General features: G+C 39.7%; 2 protein-coding genes across 2 annotated transcripts in view; both read right to left on the bottom strand.

Annotated features, from left to right (window-relative positions):
• Positions 1-130: 130 nt before the first annotated feature.
• Positions 131-13,554, bottom strand: wee1 (WEE1 G2 checkpoint kinase). The gene is made up of 10 exons (XM_061678337.1): positions 12,725-13,554; positions 7,493-7,707; positions 5,801-5,867; positions 5,518-5,690; positions 4,532-4,800; positions 4,363-4,452; positions 3,196-3,281; positions 2,946-3,116; positions 653-798; positions 131-347 (listed from the first exon to the last, which is right to left on the bottom strand). Exons 1-10 carry the CDS (start codon positions 13,193-13,195, stop codon positions 230-232), a joined length of 1,806 nt encoding a protein of 601 aa, XP_061534321.1. The 5' UTR covers positions 13,196-13,554; the 3' UTR covers positions 131-229.
• A 2,331-nt stretch (positions 13,555-15,885) lies between these two features.
• znf143b (zinc finger protein 143b) overlaps positions 15,886-20,651 on the bottom strand; it is a 28,117-nt gene continuing 23,351 nt past the window's right edge. Inside the window, 3 exon segments of the mRNA XM_061678336.1 lie at positions 15,886-16,250; positions 18,849-18,977; positions 20,008-20,121. Of these exon segments, the coding sequence (XP_061534320.1) occupies positions 16,167-16,250; positions 18,849-18,977; positions 20,008-20,121 (327 nt within the window). The 3' untranslated portion in view covers positions 15,886-16,166.

Here is a 20,651-nt window from a genome sequence, read left to right as displayed (position 1 = left end):
GTGTGTGCGTTGCTAACAACTGCTAGATGTCAAGTCAGCACTTTAAGGAAAACTATAAAGTATGTAATAAATATTTCATCACTTTTGAACTAAACATAATAGAGTGACAAACAATGAGAAGATAGAACGATTTTTATTAAATAACTTTGTACAAGCTCAGGAATGCAAAGTGTTGATTGAAGGAACATTTAACTTTTTTTTTTTTAAACTTATGTACAGCAAAAAGAGTTCAGAAGATGTTGAGGCTGACAGATCGGCTCATCATCTTCCCAATGAGCCTGGAGGTGCTGCTGCCGTTTCCCGTCGCCCTAACGGAGGCTCTGGCCAGCTGAGCCTTCTGCAGCTCCCTGAACACACAAAAAAATGGTCATCAACATTCTGCTCCAAACCATGCCACCTATTTACAACTTAAAGGTCTTAACATACAAGAGTTCAAGGTTAAAAATGGTGCAAAATGAACTGGTTTGGTGGTCCACGTAATATGTACCACAGTAGTGTTTTTCATTGTATTGTTTTATTTTGATGGCCTACAAGTGTTTTTCATGCAAATATTTACTGGAATTATGACTTAATTACTGTGTTAGCGTACAGGTTCTGATCTCCATCGTAAACAAAGAACACTATTTCTTTAGTTTGTCAACAAACCACTCACCTTTCCAACAGGGCATTCTTGCACTTGAGGGCATTGTTCTCCACTCTCAGCTGGTCGGCGCTCGTCTTGGTCGCTGTCAGCAGCACCGGGTGGCGGATGAGGTTGGTGGCGGAAGGGCGACGGGTGGCGTCCGGGTCGATCATCAGCTGGAACACACCAACAGGACAAGTTAACACAAAGACATCGGCAGCACTTTTTTTCAATACAATCGTGTACAGGGATGGATGGGTGGATAGATGATACTGCTGTCTCAAATTCTGTAAAGCATTTATACCATACACTCAGTACCAACATACACAGTTTAAGGACAGAAAAATAAAATGCATGCTAGTAGTAGTTTGGGAGGGGGGGGGGGGGGGGGGGGGTGATTACTTCACGAGTTATCTATAGGATAATTGATTCTCCTTTCCTTGAGCTGTCACCTTATCGTGGTGGAGGGGTTTGTGTGTCCCAATGATCCTAGGAGCTAAGTTGTCTGTGGCTTCTCGCCCCTGGTAGGGTCACCACCCATGGCAAACAGGTCCGAGGTGAGGGACCAGACAAAGCACAGCTCCAAAAACCCCTATGAAGAACAAAATATATGGATCTAGGTTTCCCTTGCCCGGACACGGGTTACCGGGGCCCTCCTCTGGAGCCAGGCCTGGAGGTGGGGGTCGAAGGCGAGCAGCACAGCTCTAAAGTGTAACGTGGATCCCCCCTTCCCATGGAATCACAGTTTGGTCCGCATTGCCGGCAGTAAGTCGGACTCGTTTCCGGTGAGGGTTGGACTCTGCCAAGGCTGCCCTTTGTCACCGATTCTGTTCAGAACTTTTATGGACAGAATTTCAAGGCGCAGCCGAGGCGTAGAGGGGGTCCGGTTTGGTGGCCTCAGAATTGCATCTCTGCTTTTTGCAGATGATGTGGTTCTGTTGGCTTCATCAAGCCGTGTTCTCCAACTCTCACTGGAGCGGTTAGCAGCAGAGTGTGAAGCGGCTGGGATGAAAATCAGCACCTCCAAATCTGAGACCATGGTCCCCAGTCGGACAAGGGTGGAGTGCCCTCTCCGGGTCCGGGATGAGATCCTGCCCCAAGTGGAGGAGTTCAAGTATCTTGGGGTCTTGTTCACGAGTGAGGGAAGAATGGAACGGGAGATCGACAGGCGGATCGGTGCAGCGTCTACAATGATGTAGACTTTGTATCGAGCCGTTGTGGTAAAGAAGGAGCTAAGCCGAAAGGCGAAGCTCTCGATTTACCGGTCGATCTACGTTCCTCCCCTCACCTATGGTCACGAGCTGTGGGTCATGACCCAAAGAACAAGATCCAGGATACAAGCGGGCGAAATGAGTTTCCTCCGCAGGGTTTCCAGGCTCTCCCCCTTAGAGATAGGGTGAGACGCTCAGTCATCCGGGAGGGGCTCAGAGTAGAGCCGCTGCTCCTTCACATTGAGAGGAGCCAGATGAGTTGGCTCGGGTATCTGTTTAGGATGCCTCCTGACACGCTGGAGAGACTACTGTCTCTCAGCTTGCCTGGGAACACCTTGGGATCCCCTTGGAAGAGCTAGAGGAAGTGGCTGAGGAGAGTCAAGTCTGGGCTTCCCTGCTGAGGCTGATGCCCCCACGACCTGACCTCGGGTAAGTGGAAGACAATGGCTGGATGGATGGATAATTGATTCTAAAAAGAAATCCAACTGGATGTTTTTCCTGTCCTGCCACACATTTCACAAAAATGTCACCTGTAACACAAGCCGTTGTGTTTAGTTATTTGCTGTTGTGTTTTGCACTTCAGGGCCACTGGACAGTTCAGTAAAGTGGTGTCTCAGTCTGAACACTAGGGTCGCTATGTAACAGGAGTACATACAGACAAAAAAAAGAATGTGCAGTCTGGTAGCGAGACAAGTAAGAATACGGATACCATGTTATCTCTGTGGGTTGACTACAATATAAAGTGAGAAAAAGGAAACAAGACTAATTCTTGAAAATACCAAATAAACCAAATAAATGTAGTTGTACTTTAACACAAGATCGCATGCTTCTCTTTCCTCAATTTGCTGCATTTATTAATTTTTATTTACCCAACTACGAACAAAGTGTTCATATTGACAGTGTGAATGGATCATCACGCTTGTCTGGGTTTTCTGTAAAAAGAAAAGTAAGGTGTTTTCTATTATGGTTCTGATGCTGGCAATATTAAATCAATATGAATAAATCACAGCTCTTCTGCTACGGCTCAGACAGGGCTATTTTGTGGGATCTTTTTGTGAAAGAGGCCAAGTGTGCTGTTAACTCTGGCATCTTGGTAATAGGGTCATACACACCTGGAGGAGGCTGAGAATCTCTGCAGAGAGAACTTGGGGGACAGTGGGCAGTTTCCCCCGTCTGATCTCGTGCCACGCATCGCCATTGCGAGGCAGCGGCTCGGCCCCCGCCGCGCTGACCACCGTCAGGGCAAGGGCAAAAATGTCGGCCTTGGCCAGATTGCTGCAGTCCTAAGGGAAACCAGAGGAAGCCTGTAAGACTTTCCTGAAGAAACAGAACTAGGTGCTTTTCAAAATTTTGACGACAAACCTCCTGAAGAACTTCATTGGCCAAATATCTGCTGTCACCTTCCTCCACTTGATGATTGTTGGCCCGCGTCACGTGACCAAGATCGCCTGAAAAGATTGAATAGACTTTAAAGGGGAAAAATATGAAAAAATCTATATATTTTAGTAGCATTTTATATATTTATATGTGAAGAGATTTTTTCGGTATACGAGCAGTCACTTCGACTGATTTTGGTGGCAGTAATGCGTCATTAAGCCTGTTTTGCCACCTGTTTTGTGCTCACATTTTCCATGTTTGCAGGTTATGCGCAGAGAAAATGTTATTACCGTGTTAGTACCTTACCGTTGAGTGCAATATTTCTTATGAAAAAACATGATAAAAAAGATAAATTTGTGGTGTTTTTGCTGGGGCTGGAACGATTAATTGCATTTCCATTCATTTCAATGGGGAAAGATTGTTTGAGACACAATCGTGGGCACAGAAATAATTCAACTCTTATCGCAAAGCTGTATTACCAGTTTACCATTCGCTGATTTTGGGGGGGGGAACCTATCATTTATTCACAAAAATAAATGAATAAATAAATGCACAAATAAAAAAATAAAAAGTCACATTTTCATGCTCAGTTCAAAGTTTCAATTTAGTGCCATCTTGGTGGTGTTGTTGGGTTCAATTCGGGTATTTTTGTGTGTGTTTGAGCTGCCCTGTTTTGTTGGAGGTCATTGAATGCACCTTGTGTAAGTTTTGGTTTAATTCATTAAGTGTTTTGTTGTCTGCGTTTGAGATGTCCTGCTTGTTGGTGGTCCTTGAATACAGCTTGTGCACAGTCAACGGAAAGTTTGTTTTCGCTTCTCTAGCAATACAGCTACTGGAAGCCCAAATATTCCACTTTGCAGTTGCTGAAGTTTCTAACATTTATTTTGTGTGTAAGGTGAGTTCAATGATGGTGTCAAAAGGTGAGTTCAATGATTTATACCGTTTGTGTAAAGCGGATATTTGTTTGCCCATGTGTGATGTTATATCATTTTGTGCTAGCATGTTGTTTGTTCTGATTCTTTTAAAAAAAAATGATTATTGAGGTATTTTGATATGTTGTATGCTGCTAACAAAAGACCTGGGAAACTATTTTCAATTTTGAAAAAAAAAATGCATAATATGTCTCTATGTAAAAAAATTAATAAATCAAACCTATTTTGTAGACCACACTGGTGTTGAGGCCATCCTCGTCGTCACCCTCGTCACAGCTGCTGACAGATTTGCGGGATATGAAGATGTTACCTTAAATAAAAAAAAATTAAAATGTCAAAATAAAACAATTTCCTGCTTGTTTCACAATAAAAGCCTTCCGCCAACTCACTGGGCTTGATGTCCATGTGCACCAGCGACATGGAGTGGATGTACTTGAGTCCACGGGCCACCTGCAGGAGCAGGTCCTTGAGCTCTAGCTCTGACAAGCGGGCGAGGCGCCGGGCGTTATCGGCCATCACGTCTGACAACGTGCCGCCGTTGCAGTACTCGTTCTGGATCAGCATGTGGCCTTCCTCTGCCCACGCAGAGTAGTAGCGCACCACATGCCGGTGCTGGCCTAACACAGCGTGAGCGTACACCTCGCGGAGAGCGTTTTGCCTGCAAAGGGAGAGGAGGAGAAAGGGTGTTAACTCACAGTCCAACTTAAATAACTACCGCGGGCTAGGACACAGGACTGCGCAGAGAAGACGGCAGCCCAGCGCAAGCGTGTCCATATATGGCACTGGTTGCTACGCAACCGAACAGGGAGTAGCCTGGTGCCACTTATAATTCTGACAAAATCTCTTGCTGTTGTCACTCCAAAATCCCCCGCCACCACTTCTCCAAATGGATACGCTGTCTGTTGTCACAGCTGCGCAGCGCCCGAATGGAACACTTTTCAACATGCTACTGGATTTCATCACTGTACCATGGCAGCACATATTCAAATGAATGGGCTAGTCAACAGCACACTGCGCTGTGCTAAATCCAGTGTGAAAAAGCCTTTAACGGGGGAGAGGCATACACAGTGGACATAAAAAGTCTAAACACACCTGTTCAAATGCCAGGTATTTGCGATGTAAAAAATTAGGTCAAGATAAACCATTTCAAAAAAAATTCCCACCTATGCGTACATAACCTGTACAAATTGAAAAATACCGGAATCTTACAAACTTATTCAAATATTGAATAGGTTTCATGCTATTTTTTTTTAGCATTTATCCGCCATAAATAGTGACTTTATAATACTTAGACACAGAGGATGAACTGCCCGCCGTTAAATGAAAATACAGCATCCATTTTTAGAGAGGCCTCTGTTGAAAAATCAACACTCACTCGTCCACTGATCCGGCCAAGGGCTTCTTGGAGCACTTGATTGCATAGAGGCAGCCGTCCAATCGCTTCACACACTTGTACACAGCGCCAAACTGGCCGCAGCCAATCTTCTCCAGCTCCAGGAACTCAGAGGCGTAGCGTGACATCATGTTGCTCTCAATCATGGTGATCCTCTGGGAAAGAGGAATGCGTGTTAAACCCAATAATTGAGGCAGGGCATCAATTAAAAAGGGACACACTGACATAAATTTAAAAAAAACAAAACATTTGAAATCATTGTTACCTTGGATGGTGGTAGGATTTCATCCTCACTCTCGATATCGTTTGCCTCCATGTCTTCACCACTGGAGCTGTGTGGAGAACTGAAGTTATTTAGCATGTTTTAGCACAACATGAATCCATTTAGAGTGGCTCTTTTTTTAAGTGGTCGTGAAAGTGTGGTTCACAATGTAAAAACCTAACAGTCAGTTTCTAAAATGGTCTGAACATGATCTCAACCAAACAATGATAAAATTCAGCTTTTATAAAAATAAAGTGTAATGCACACAAATCGCATGCATATATATGGAATACCCCAAAACTCAAGTAAAAAGACATTTAATGGTCTAAAAACACTCTTTACATTCTCAACAAAACAATGTTAAAATTCAACTTTTAAAAATAAACTACTAGTTTCATATATTAAAGGATACTGGTGTGTGTGTGTGTGTGTTTTTAATAACCAAAAACACATGTCAAAAGTCATTGGCCAATCAATAAATGGTATGAGAATGATCTCAACAAAATAAAATGTTAGGATTTCTTTTGATTGTTGTATAAAACCAGATAGAAGTTTGTGTGGGGAAAAACTTTATAGAAACTCAATAGAATTCATCTTATTTTTGAAAAAAAAAATTTTTTTTAAACAAGTTCTAGGATAGTGACGCCTGTGTCTACTGCACTACAGTGTGGATAGTTTATTTCTTCTTTCTAATTTATGTATAGTTTTTAATGTTTCTTTTTTACTAGAGAGCGAGGGAAACAACATTTCCATACTTCTGGGATATAAAGCGTATTGACCCAAAAAAAATAATCCATAGATCCTTGAATTCATAAAAAATACAAGTGAAAAATAATCTGTCCGTTGGAGGCAGCAGCGAAGGGCATGATGGGGGTCGGGGACTAGGCATGTTCACAAGCACACGTCACAGTTTACGAGCAACCATGAGGTCTTGGTTCCCATCCAAAGGTCGGGGAGGTGAGCGACCTGCTGTGTAATTACCTTAATTTTACGTTCAAAAGAGTAACCACGAACCCCCGCTATATTGTGCGTGATCTTTCTTGCACATTACTATATCGCAATTGTTCTTTTTAATGGGTTTTAACAATGTACAGTATAGGTAGGTTCAAATTAAGACTTCCGCCTTCAGTTGTAGCACCATTTTGTGCCGCAACGCCGAACTCTGCTGGATGTGGATGCAGTGTAGCCAAGAGAGCAGAAGAAGCAGAAAAGGCTGCATACTAGGTAGAAAGTATCTACGCCTGCAAGTAATGCTGTACTGTATGGTTTGGTAGAACATTTTGGTGTTTAAATATAATGTTAATTAAATATGTGTTAAAGTAGCAGTTATTTGAATGTTTGTAATTACAGTAACAACTAGGCAAATTCCCCATCAGCCCATCTATCGCGGTTTGCATTATACGTTACCATTAAGCTAGCAAATTTTCGTGAATATATGGTTTGGTGTTTAAATATACTGTTTAATTCTCTTTTCTTTATGTGCCAGGTTTATAGTAAACTGCAACTGGGAGTGACAAACAGCTTGAAGCAAGCACCCATAGCTTCTTATTTGGAGAACTGTGCAAATATGAGTGTGTGTGTGTGTGTGAGAGAGAGAGAGAGAGAGAGAGAGAGAGAGAGAGAGTGAGAGAGTGAGAGAGTGAGAGAGAGAGCGAGAGAGAGAGCGAGAGAGAGCTAAGGATTATTGTAACATACAGGTTCCAGTGTGGCCTCTTTCTGTTGTTCCTTTGCTGCGTGGCTGACTGGATGAACGAGGAGTCAGGCGTGAAGGGGTTGAAGTTGACCAGAGGAGAGTGCCGCCTTCTGCCACTGTCACTATCTGTGATAGACTTTGACATCTTCTCCGCAGCTCCCGCTGTCTTCAATAGAGGGCCCTTCCCGCTGGAAACCCCTACGCGGGACAGAAGGCTCTGGAACACAAACACAAAGTACTTTAGTGCCCATGAACAAGCAAAAAGCAGCTTAACTATCCACCTAGAGGAATCTTTGTGTCTTGGTGAATTCAATGCTAGTGTTTTTATCATCTGTGTTTGAAGCATCCTGTTTTTAAAAAAATATTTAATTTAATAAATTTTTAAACCAATAGCTGTCAGCAATAATAAAAGGAAAACAAAGAGACTGGCAAAAAAATTGAAAAAAAAACAACATCTACTAAAAAAAAAGGAAAAAAAATAACATTCTGGTTCAAAATAGTAAACAGTTCTTCACCGATCTAGTGTGGTTTTGCATGAAGAAAGAAGAAAGAAGCTCTCTTCCAGCTGTACCCCAATAATCTGTTAAACAGTTTTAATCACATCTGTCCAGGAGGCGGAAATCTTAGGGCACTCACAAAAATATGGAAGTGGCCCACTCATGTGCACCCACATTTCCTGAAATTACCATGTCCAGCATTTATTCTTAGAAGTTCCTGTGCTTTGGGGAGAAAAAATAAAAAAGCATAGCGTTTTTACAGGTAAACTTCCTTCATAGGTCAGAGCTCCAAGTGGTTCCCATTTTTATACAAATATTTGACCAGTCTTCTATTCCAACCTCCTTTTCCCATCTGAACTTAAAGGGGAGGGAAACCCACAATTATTTATTTATTTTTGCAAGAATACATTATATGTGCCACCATGAAACAAAACATGGTATTCTGGTTCATATTCATATTATAATTAAAGAGAATAATTCATGAATCTCTAGCAAACTTGGAGCGTAGCCATTTTAGGCAAAATCCCCCTCTGCTGGCGACCGAAATTAACGTTACACCTACCCCCGCTATGGTTATGTACGTCACGTGACCAAACCTGGAAAACAGATTCGCAGACTCTATGGGTGCATCTGATTTCTATATTTGGAACTTCCATTGTTCCTTGATGACATCACTTCATGGAGACGTCTACTAAAGATGATGTCACATGTCACAAATAAACCGTCTGCGTGGCTTAATTATTACTATCACGACAAATGTCCACTTTATGCTTTATATATTAAGAGAGATTACATTAAAGTCAAATATAATCAACACTCTCTGCAAGTTTGCAGATGCAAAGACGATCCTGACTGGTCTATCCCAACGTGATATACGCAACCATCACCAGGAAATTAACATCATACCTAGCCCCTCTCGTGACCAAACCTGAAAGCATACGCAGGCAGTCTGCAAACCTGTTGTTAGCAGACTCCCTGTGTATATTGCGGTTGCTGACATGATCGCTTGAAGAACATTTTAGCAAGTTCAGGTTCAAACAATCATGTCAGGAACCCACAGGATACAAAGTCTGCGAACCTGTTTTACAGAGTTGGTCACGTGACGTACGTAACCATCGTGGTGTGTGTGTGTTAATATCGGTCACCAGCAGAGGGTAATATTTCCTAAAATGGCCGCACCCTGAGTTTGCTGGAGATTGATGAATTATCCTGTTTAATTCCTATTTCACAAACACAATATTAACCAGAATACAGTGTTCTGATTCGTGGTGGGACAAACACCCCCTAAAAATCTGTGGGTTTACTTCCCCTTTAATGTAGATAGTACACAATTTCTTCTTCATTTGTAGTGGTAAGTCTTCGAAAACTTAGTCAAGTGTTCCTTTACATGCATCTATAAAAATTTATTGATTAATAGGTTACTGTCCTGTTTTTGGAGATATCTGCATTAAAGTGATATTTTTGAAGATATCTTAAAAAAAAAAGCATTTTCCTAAATTATGTTTGATAGTTGTTAGAAAGTGTGACTTTCTAGATAGTTTCCAATTTGCAGTAATGCCCCAGCTGCACCAGTGTTTACATCTACAAACGATTTTTGCAGGAATAAATTCTGTGTCATATGCAGGCGAGCGGGTAATCTTTGCAAGACGTCCTGTTTTGTTGGTGGTCCTTGAATGCATCTCGTACACTGTCAAGTCAAAGTCTGTTTCTCTCCTGATGCAGCTAAAAATAGTTTGTGTCGTCTCCTCTGCCGTTGCAATATATTTGCCTCTGTTACATAACATTTATTATTGTGTGCAAATGCCAAAAGGCGAGTTTAATGAGTTTATAAAATTTTTGTAAAGTGCTTGTGCGCATATTCATTTGGCCATCTGTGATGTCATGTCAATTTGTGCTAGCCTGTTATTTACGCTAGTATGCTAACTAACACTATTGACTATAACAATTTTGGTCTGGTTCTCAAATGAGCACCAGGTCACTGCTTCCTGCTCATTTTTTTTCCATGACCCATCGACCTCACTGGATGAATTCATACACATGTGCTCCATGCGTCTATCGTTTGTAGACATATGTCCTATTCATTACTTATTTCCTGTACAAATAAAAGAATAAAACATGCTTTTTTTGGTTTGTTTATTGACCTAACATTTTTTTCCCCTTTTATGTCTGTTTGCATGTGCTTTACGCTTATTAGTCTTAGTCCAAGCCAGTTCACAGCTGGCAAAGAGCCTGCATATACATACCTGTAGCAATGGACATTCATTCAGGCTCATTATTAGTATATTATTTCAGTATAGTATATTATTATTATAGTATAGTATATTATATATATATATATATATATATATATATAGTATAGTATATTATTATTATAGTATATTATTTCAGTATATATTATTTCATACCTTGCATTCTGTATATACATGTAATTATAGGTACTTATTTTATAATCTTGTGAGAAAATAATCATGTTATTTATTTGTAATTTATGGCAAAAGGGGGAGGACCGTGGTTTTGCCAGCCCACACTGCCATTAGCAATGATGAGGAGGACCAAGGGGTCTCGCAGCGGGGACCACTCAAGCTAGCAACGCCACTGTTTACAGCATGGGACTGCGCGATCAGCTAATTTGACATAGTTCTCTTGGGCAGCGCGCTCCAATGTTTTTTTTGCACCACAATCCGGTTTCTCAAAGACGTTTTGACGGTTTCTCAAAGACGTAGCTGCTGTACAGCAAGACAGAGACACCCACGCTCGTCAGCAGCCCCTGGGCGCACTCAGTCACCATCCTCCGCGAGTGTCGCCGTTAGCGGGGAACTTTCTTGTGTGCCACACGCTCAAAGCTGAGCTCAACTAAACTGAGAAAGGAATGATTACGCAAAAACACACTCATACAATTTATTTGGGTGCGTTTTATATATTTTTAGTGCGTATGCGCACAAGTTATGTGCACCCCTGACTACTGATGAGTCTCCCATGAAGGTGGTTTGTTTTGACTACTGAATACAGTCATTTATGTTATATGGGTTCATATGATTGTGTACATGCTGGATGGTAGCTATTTTCTACATTATTTTCCACGTAATATGCATTCTACATTTGAGTGAATTCGTAAACGTGAGCCAGTGTTGTCCCAAACTCCCCTCAACTGTGGAACACCCTCCCAGACTACCTGAGAGTCCCACAGACATAAAATGCTTTTAAATGTGAACTTAAAACCTCTTCTTCTTCTTTTCAATAAAGATTTTTGCTAAATGTGTTTTTAGCTTCTCCTTTAATTACTCATTGATATTGATAAATCTATAATAATAAACCAATTTTATTTTTCTATAATTATTTTTTTTTTTACTTCTCTGCTTCTCGCATTATGAGATAAAAATGTATGTAACGTGCAAATATTGCTGCTGTAACAATATAATTTCCCTGACAGGATTAATAAATTATCTATTATGAGGATATAAAATTACCAATATCGGGATTGAGGGTGCAACAACTGAAACCAAATTAATCCACAACTATTTTGATAAGCGATTAATCGTTTAGAGAACTTGTTTACCTTAGAATTGTCCAAATCCTCTGAATTTTAGTGTTTCAACAGTAAATATGCTCCGATTTCTGTAGTCCTCCATGAAAGCAGACTGATTACACTGGGATACAACAAATATTTTTGTATGTTTTATGTTTTTCCCCAACTGATCTAGGGCAATTTTGCATTGCTGAATCTGAAAATTACATCCGTTTCTCTTGTTCAGGTGAGGTTTTATGTCAAGTTGTTACTAATTAAACGTTACAACCTTTGCATACTGTAAATTGAACAGTAGACATTGATAAAAGTTCCTGTAAATTGACTGTTACGTCATCATTGTTCAAAATTCGGGGCATGAATCTCCGTTTATTTGAACCTCTCAAGCGAAAATACCTGTACCTCTAAACAAAGACGTGGCCATAGTTCAAAAAGTTGACCTGATGGAGCAAAACCGATGTGATTTTTGGATTCAGCACATCAAAATTGTCCTAAATCAGTTAATAAATCTTAAGACAATAAATTTGCTGATGACAAGTGTTTAATTAAAATAAGATATTTGTAAACATTTACTTTCACATTGTAAAACAAAACCTTTTTGCCTATTTTCTGACATGTTAAAGATCAAACCAGTAATTGAATCTGAATCAATCAATTTATGTTCATCCATTTTCTAAACTTTTACTTTTAAAACACGTAAATAATGTCTTCGAAACAAGGCATGGACATGAATAGCTGTTTATTTACCTAATTCATTGATTATCAAAATAATTGTTCGTTGCAGCCCTCTTCGGTATTTTTTTTTTTTGTCCATTTCCCCCAGACTTGGGTGTGTAACACAAAAAAATGTGTAACGAGCCATTGGTTGGTCTACAAATAGCCTCAACGTGAGTCGACACAGACAGAATGTTAAGATTACCTTTGTTTAAAAAACATATTTTGAAAAGTATGTAACAGTTATTTGGGGAGAGCAAAAAAGTGTGCACGAAGTCATTTAACGCCTACGAACATGCAGCCATTGCGTCATTACTGAGGCGCTCCAGCACATTACTATTATGCAACAGCAGCCACGTTATGTGGGTCACTGGGTTGCCAACTGACGCTGCAAAATTGTTGACATTTGAAACTCGCCGTTAGTCCACAACAAAGAGGACATTTTACAATGTGTGTGCAATAAATCACATTCAACGCGTTTTAGGACAATTCTTACTCACCTTTGGCGTGTGCGGCGTGTCAAAAAGTCGCAGCTTTCTCAGAGTTTTGTGCGGAGGTGTGTCGGGGCGTGTGGGGATTGGCGAGCCGCAGCCGTCCACGCTGGCCCGGCCGTACGACTGCTCCGGTGAGCCGGCATACAACCAGGATGCTTTCCTAGGCGACGGCGTGCAGGCGGCGAAGAGCTCCGACCTCGGGGACAGCAAGTGCGACGGGGAGTCAAAGCCCTCTTCCGACCACATCTCGTCCCCGGACTGCCTCATTTGGGGGCTCCCATTGCCACCGCCTCCCGGTATCGTGTCGCTGTCGCTGGTTCGCATCGCTGTCGGGGAGTCCAATTCGTTGAAGCCCGACTCGTTGACGTCCTCGACCGAGTCATCCTCGCCGTCGCTCGCCGTGAAATGAAGTTTCTGGCGGACGGGTCGAGCGTTGGACGAGGGGGAATCCTGCCAATGGCTACCGCAGTGCAACATGCTAGCCAAGTTAGTTTTGGTTTTTTTCTCGGTAAAATTTGCTCGTCGAAAAATAAACAAGCACTACTTGGAACCTTTCCCCAAAAAGTCCACTTTTTAACTACCTTGAGTGAAGGTATTCCACTCACCACCATAAAAAACGTCTTTAGCGTAGTCCGCTAGCCTCGAAAAGGCTATGTTTTAAAAATAAATAAATAACTCCAGCCCACCACGTTGAAGAAGTGACCGACCGAATGAGACGAAAAAGAAACCCGAAAAAACGATTAAACTACCCGCTTGAGTCGGGTATTGCCCTCCGGCCCGGCAGCTCACCTCGGTCCGTCCCCGACAGAAACTTAACTGCTCCACAAGCACCACCAGACACATAAAAGACGGAAAAAAAAAAAAAAACGTCTCGGTATAAGTCCACTCCACGTTTCTCATCACACGCGAGCTAACATACTTCGCGCGACAGTTAGTCATGTGCTGCCGAGCAACCAATCAGAGCGCGCCTGCCAAATCTTAAAAAATGGGACGTTAATAAAAGAGTGGGCGTGACGTCATCACGCTGCTAATTTGAGCCAATAAAGGCACGCTTGGTTACTTTGGAAATTCTTTACACGTAACCAAAACATAAACATCTTCCCACGTATTAGTTGAATTTATAGTATTTCACTTCATAAATCCCTAATCTTACTTGCAAATAGAAATATTATGACATTACAGATCATTTTGTAAAATTATTTGCTGTCAGTGATCTCCCTTACGTTTGATGTTACCTATATAACCATTTTTTGTTTAAATGTTTTTCTTAATTATTAATTTATATCACAAATTAGAATATATTGATCAATGTATTTACAATAGTTTTACTTGATAGTTCAACTTTCAAATTGTATGACATTGTTTCGCATCCTGCATAAAACCAACTTAAAAAAAAGGTTAGAAAAATTTTAAATACTAGATTGTATCAATTACTTATTATTACTACATCTTGTAATGTAATATGTAAATATATTATATGTAAACAGATAATTATCAATGTACATTTTGTGGTATATGAATTTGTTTTTATTTCGCTTTGTTTTACTCCAGCATGCTGTCTGGACTCTGCAACTAGGTCAGCATTGCAAATGAGAATCTGTTAATAAGGTGCAACGTCAATAGTTTGCCCTCTCCTTAGGAAATGAAGGATGGAGACAATTAACTGCAACCATAAATCAAAACAACCCCACATGATGCTGCCGCCTCCATATTTCAAAGTTTAGGAAGATGTTCTCAGGCTTATACGCCTCCCTTTTTTTCTCCTTCACAAAACGTAACAATGTTCAACATGGCCAAACAGTTAAATTTGAGTTTTGTCAAACCACATTGCATGTCTCCCAAAATTAACTTCTTTATCCATGTGCATTTCCATGCTGGATTCTGGCCTTTTTCTTTTGGAATAGCTTCTTCCTGGTAGAGTGGGCTTTCAGCCCATTTCGGTACCGTACTCATTTCACTGTGGATAATGACACATTCTTACCAGCTTCAGCCAGCATCTTCACAAGGTCTTTTGTTTTTGGGGTGATATGCACATTTTGGACCAAAGCATGTTCCTTCCTGAGTGGTATGATGGCTGAACATTCCCATGGTGTTTATACTTGCAGATGAACGTGGCACCCTCAGACATCTGGAAACTGCACCCAAGGGTGAACCAGACTTGTGCAAGTCCACAATTCACTTCCTGATATCTTGGCTGATTTCTTTTGACCGTCCCATGACGTTACACAAAGAAGCAGTGTGTTTCAGGTGTGCCTTGTTCAAATACATCCATAGGTGTGTCTAATTAACGTAAATGTCAAAACCACCTGTCAGGTGCTTCTAAAGAAATGACAATCATCTGGGGTTTCCCAAAATGTTTAAAGGAAAAGTAATCTTACTGTATGTAAATTTCTGAACTTAAAGATAGTAATGAAAAATTGCCCAAAAAGCAACGCTCTCTCATTCTGGCATTTAGCAAATAATTTTGGTAATCCTAATTGACCTAAAACAGTCAGGGGGGGGGGGTGGAGTGTGTCTTTTTATACTGTGCATATCTAAACATCTGGTTTTAACTGTATGTTCTGTGTGGAAACTTGATATGGCGAAGAGGCGTACAGAATACCAATACATTAACCATTGCATTACACCACAGGTAATAACATTTTGATGCATGCCTGTCAAAACAATTATAAAATTATTTTTCAAATACAAGGCAAGTTTGACCTGGAATGCATGATAAATACTGTATAGTATTTCACTGTACAGGGATCCTCAGTTTACTACAGAAATTGGCACTGTGGTCTATCACTATCTTACCCTAAAGCAGTAGTAAAGTCATAAATAAAAGCTATATATACAAAGTTAACCTTAATTGAGAACAGAAATCTCTGTTGCAATGCATTTTATTTAATCTTTATTTATATATTATTACATCTGAAAAAATATTTGTAGGTCATCAACATGAAAATAATTAAATGAAAAACTACAGTGGTAACTGAGTGCGCCGTTGATAACTCAAAAACCTCACACAGTATGTCCGTTGTAAACAGAGGTGCCCATGAAATGTTATTACTATCAGACAGACCAGTTGAGGATCACTGATAAAAGTGATTAGTTAATATTTTGTGAAGATCTGAATATTTACCTGTAAAAAAAAAAAAAAAAAAAAAAAAAAATCATATCCTTGATGCTTTTAAATTATTTTCTTTATTATTAGAAATAGCATTAGCTGTACCCTGCACTGTGGATGATCATTAGAAAGTACACCCCACACCCCATCATCTGTTTGGTTGACAAAATTGTCCAGTTATCAAAATCCTATTTACACTTAAAAAACAATGTTCATTTGCATGAGGCGGTGGGAGGGAGACAAAACAACTTTGAAGGAAGACTTGCGAGTTCGCTTTTGCTTGATTTTTTTTTTTTTTTTTTTTTTAAAGTCCAACTTAATTCCGATTCCCATCCGATATCAATCGTCCAGGCCAGGTGACTCTCCTTGCTGGATTCTTGAGGCTATTCGGATGGCTTCCTCCAACGACGGCTGATCGCTAAGCTGCGTGTTATTTAAAAAAAAAAAAAAAAAAAGATGACAAGAATTCATAAGGGGGAAAAAAACAATGCTATCATTATACATATTCACTTTTTTATGTTAAAAAACTTACAAATTTCTCAATCCACCATTCATTCCGATGTCGGGATGTTTTTCTGCTCGTTTGCGCTACACTTTGTCACATTTCACAAATTTCTGCTTTTCCATAATTTGATGATTAAAAAAATGACGTCTTTTCAACCATTTACGCAATCACACTTTTAAGTATTTACGGCATTCAAAAAAACAAATGGGCGGCACGGTGGACGACTGGTTAGAGCATCAGCCTCACAGTTCTGAGGACCCGGATTCAATCCCCGGCCCCGCGTGTGTGGAGTTTGCATGTTCTCCCCGTGCTTGTGTGGGTTTTCTCCGGGCACTCCGGTTTCCTCCCACATCCCAAAAACATGCATTAATTGGAGACTCTAAAATTGCCCGTAGGTGTGACTGTCAGTGCGAATGGTTGTTTGTTTGTATGTGCCCTGCGATTGGCTGGCAACCAGTTCAGGGTGTACCCCGCCTCCCGCCCGATGACAGCTGGGATAGGCTCCAGCACGCCCGCGACCCTAGTGAGGAGAAGCGGCTCAGAAAATGGATGGATGGATGGAAAAACACAAATTGAGACACATTAATAAAGATTCCAGAAATGCCTTAAAAAAAAGTTAACTAATTTATATGGTGGTGAGTCAACATATTTCTCATGATGTATGTTTTGCAACTTTATTCTGCATTTATTGTACACAGCTCTCAGAGTGACATGAATTGCTCTCCCTTTCACCCTCATGTAGTTTCTACACATTTGTTGTTGTTTTTTGTTAAACATCACAGAATCCCATTGATGGCCTAGTTTTGTTTGCTTTGTAATTAACATGACAGAAAGTGGAAATCGGGTTTTTCCAGGGTAAACAAAAAGCTGAGCGACAAAATCACAACCTTTGATGTGACTGAAGCCCTTCAGGTTATTTTGAATCCTGAACCTCCATAACATAAAATTTGTCTCTTACTGCCGTTTCTAACTGGGGATATTGAAGGCGACCAACTCTTACAGAATCATGTCTTTTTACTTCCTAGATAGCATTTGAAGAGGCCTTTACCAAAACGCGACACGTCCATTTTGATTATTCTGAGAAAAATGACATACATTGTCAAATTTTAAAAACATTGACTTGTCCTACTAAAAACACAAATAAAGTTTAAAAAAAACAATTAGCTTGGTTTGAATAAGCTCAACTAAAGTTCATAGAGTCTCTGTTTGAGGAACTGTTCATTTGAGCCAGTAAAAAGAAAAACTGTAATTATAAAAAACGAACTAACGAATTCCCACAATATACAGTATATTAAAAATATGATTGGATGGTTGCATCATATTTTTTCATAAATCTACCGCACTCAAGCGACCTTTAGAAAAACTAAAGAGAAAAAACCTTTTCTATAGTATAGCGAATGTATTCTTGAAAAAAGAGACTTCAAGGTTTTAAATTTACTAAGCATTTATAAATAGAGAAAAAAATGTTCTATATTATAGCGAATCTATCTGAGTGATCCAATGTTTTTGTGAAATATATTGTAGAATTTATTTAGAATTTATCATTTATTTGCTTAGCTTGCATTAGTATTATGGACGATTTTGATAAAGGAAGATGTCTCGCCTTCAAGAAGATGACTCACTAGGAATCATCAGAGAGAAGGACGTGGCCGGGACGTGTTGGTGCCATGTTTTCACCTTGAAACCCTACCCTTAAGTGTGTTGTGTCTTGTAGCTTAGTACGTTATGTCTTGTAAACTTAGAAACCTCCCTAGAGGCTGTAATCTGAACAATCTCCCATACGCCCTCCTCATGAGAAAAAGAAAGCAGCGTCTTCATTCCTTTTGTGTCTATTTGTTATAATGTTGGGTAAGATAAATCCAACAGTTTTAAAAGATAAAAATAACTGAAAATGTATTTAGTTTTGTTAGGAATGTAATATTGATTAAATTATGACAATAGCATATAGTGCGGTACTCCCAGAGTGGGAATCTGTGCACAACTGCCATTAATGTGGTCGCTGCATGTATCTATTATGTTTTTTTTTGTTGTTGTTTTTTTTTTTTTTTTTTGGGGGTGTAGAGCATTCTGTTGGCTCCATGACCCCCCTGCATGTGACTCCTGTCATTTTTTTATTATTGAAAAATGTACAGTCCAGGTCTTCTTCAGCAATTACATTTAGAATTATACGGTGAGTGGTTTTGCTCATGAAGTTGGTCAGAATGGGCCCCCACTTTCTCCAGACTTGATGCAAATCACGTACACAACTGAGATTATGCACGGGGGGCCTGGATTTAATCACTCTCTATGATCTGGACTGAAACTCAACTCCAGCGAACCATCTAAACTGTCCTTAAAATGAATAAAAATGTGGAAATTACTATGCATTCTACCATGTGCAGTTGAGTAAATAAACTGCCCTGGCCACTATCTCAATCTATTATTTGAGAAAATCGCCGATGCAACTCAATCAACAGTGCCTCTGCACTCTTAAGCGCTTCAAGATGCAAATGATCATCATTTTACTATGTACCAACCTGGACAGCAATGTGAGTACCATTGGAGGTAGCCAGCAAGGTGACAGGGTGAAGGTCTTCCTGCTCCTGACTGTAAGTGGCCTCCTCCACTGTTTCAAATGAAGTCATGCCGGGTGTCATTATGGCCACCTGGGGGAGACAAATATACACTTAGTGGTTCTCAACTGTTGTCACCCTGGGACCCGCACTTTCCTACTGTTGCAAAAGTCGCGATCCACTTTGATTGAAGAACAATAAAGATTTTTTTGCTTAAAATATATCTATAAACAACATATGTATTATGTATAGTATAACTCTCTCACACACACATACGTATGTATATATATATATATATACGTATATATATATATGTATATACATATATATATATGTATATATATATATATATATATATATATATATATAGTATATATATATATACACGTATATAAAACAACCACATAGCTTTGCCTGAGCAAAGTACGCTTAACTTCATGCTAACAAATAATGCAATTAATCAGGAGGCACAAACTTTTCATTCTATTTCATTGTTACAGTATTACTATGGTTTTTATGGAGGGACAATATTATAGAGTGCTATATTCCTTCCCTCCCCTCAAAAGAAATACAAATTTTTATTTTTTTTGGCGGGGAGGTTGGAATGGATTAATGGCATTTCCATTCATTTCCATGGGGAAAGATGATTTGATAGTGTTTGGAGTTACAAGCATGTCCACAGAACAAATTAAACTTGTATCTCAGGACACCACTGTACAATAATCCTCTATATCGTATATTGTAAGAGGCACATGCTATTCACAGATTTTGTAATTGGAACAACATTCAGATAAATTTTTATTTTCAGATTCACTTGTAAGCACTGACTTTCAAATATACTCTACTCACAAAAGTTAGGGATATTGGGCTTTCGGGTAAAATTTCAGGATGAACATAAGATGCACAAAAGCCTTCAAAGCATAACTTAATTTGAGCTTTTCAATACCTTTTAATGCACATATCCAATTGGTTTATGTTTCAGTACTATTTGCACAACAGCTGTTCTTTAACAAGAATCTGAAAGGTAAAATTCACAACAGGTGTTTGATCCCAGAATGCAAAGTTTTCCTCATCACCACCATATGATGACATATAGTACATTACAATGTTTTTTTGTTTGTACCTGAGCACCCTGCGTGGCCAATTCATGGGCTGGGATAGTTATGGTAGTCCCTTCTTGGGTCACCATGGTGATGGTACCACCCATGGCTTGTAATTCTGCTTCAGAGATGCTAACCTGGGGAGGGACAGATAAGGAGGGAGAGGTAGTGGCAGAGTTTAGAACACCAACAATACATTTAGCTGATGTCGGGTACACAAATCCGATGATCAGACACTAAGTACCACCCATCATGACCAACAGTAAAATACAGTAATGCAGTAGGCCTAAGTGTTGAAAAATGAGAAGAGTTTCATTTCTAAAAAGTATATTTAATATTATTGTAAGCCACTGTAACATTATGCAGTTTGAACATTAAAACTGAGTGTAAATGTAGAATAGTGTACATAATATACTTAAGGATTAAATTAAAATGTATTGCACATAAAAGTGAAATAAAAGTTGCACCTTAACAGAACTTAAAAAAAGAACATACTTTCAAGATTAAATGCAAATTTATTGTACTAAAATGTTAAATTCAACTAACTGTATTTCAGCAGTGATTCTTACCTCTGGAGGGATTTTGAAAGTGTACCACAGATGGAAATTCACTGCTCTAAAAGATTATCCTGAGCCATTATCGTGTGGTGTGTGTTTAAAGTGATTTT

Source organism: Phycodurus eques, chromosome 5, assembly GCF_024500275.1.
Source record: "Phycodurus eques isolate BA_2022a chromosome 5, UOR_Pequ_1.1, whole genome shotgun sequence".
NCBI classification, from domain to species: domain Eukaryota; kingdom Metazoa; phylum Chordata; class Actinopteri; order Syngnathiformes; family Syngnathidae; genus Phycodurus; species Phycodurus eques.
Note: the sequence above shows the minus strand (reverse complement) of the source record. Positions and strands in the feature narration are given on the sequence as shown.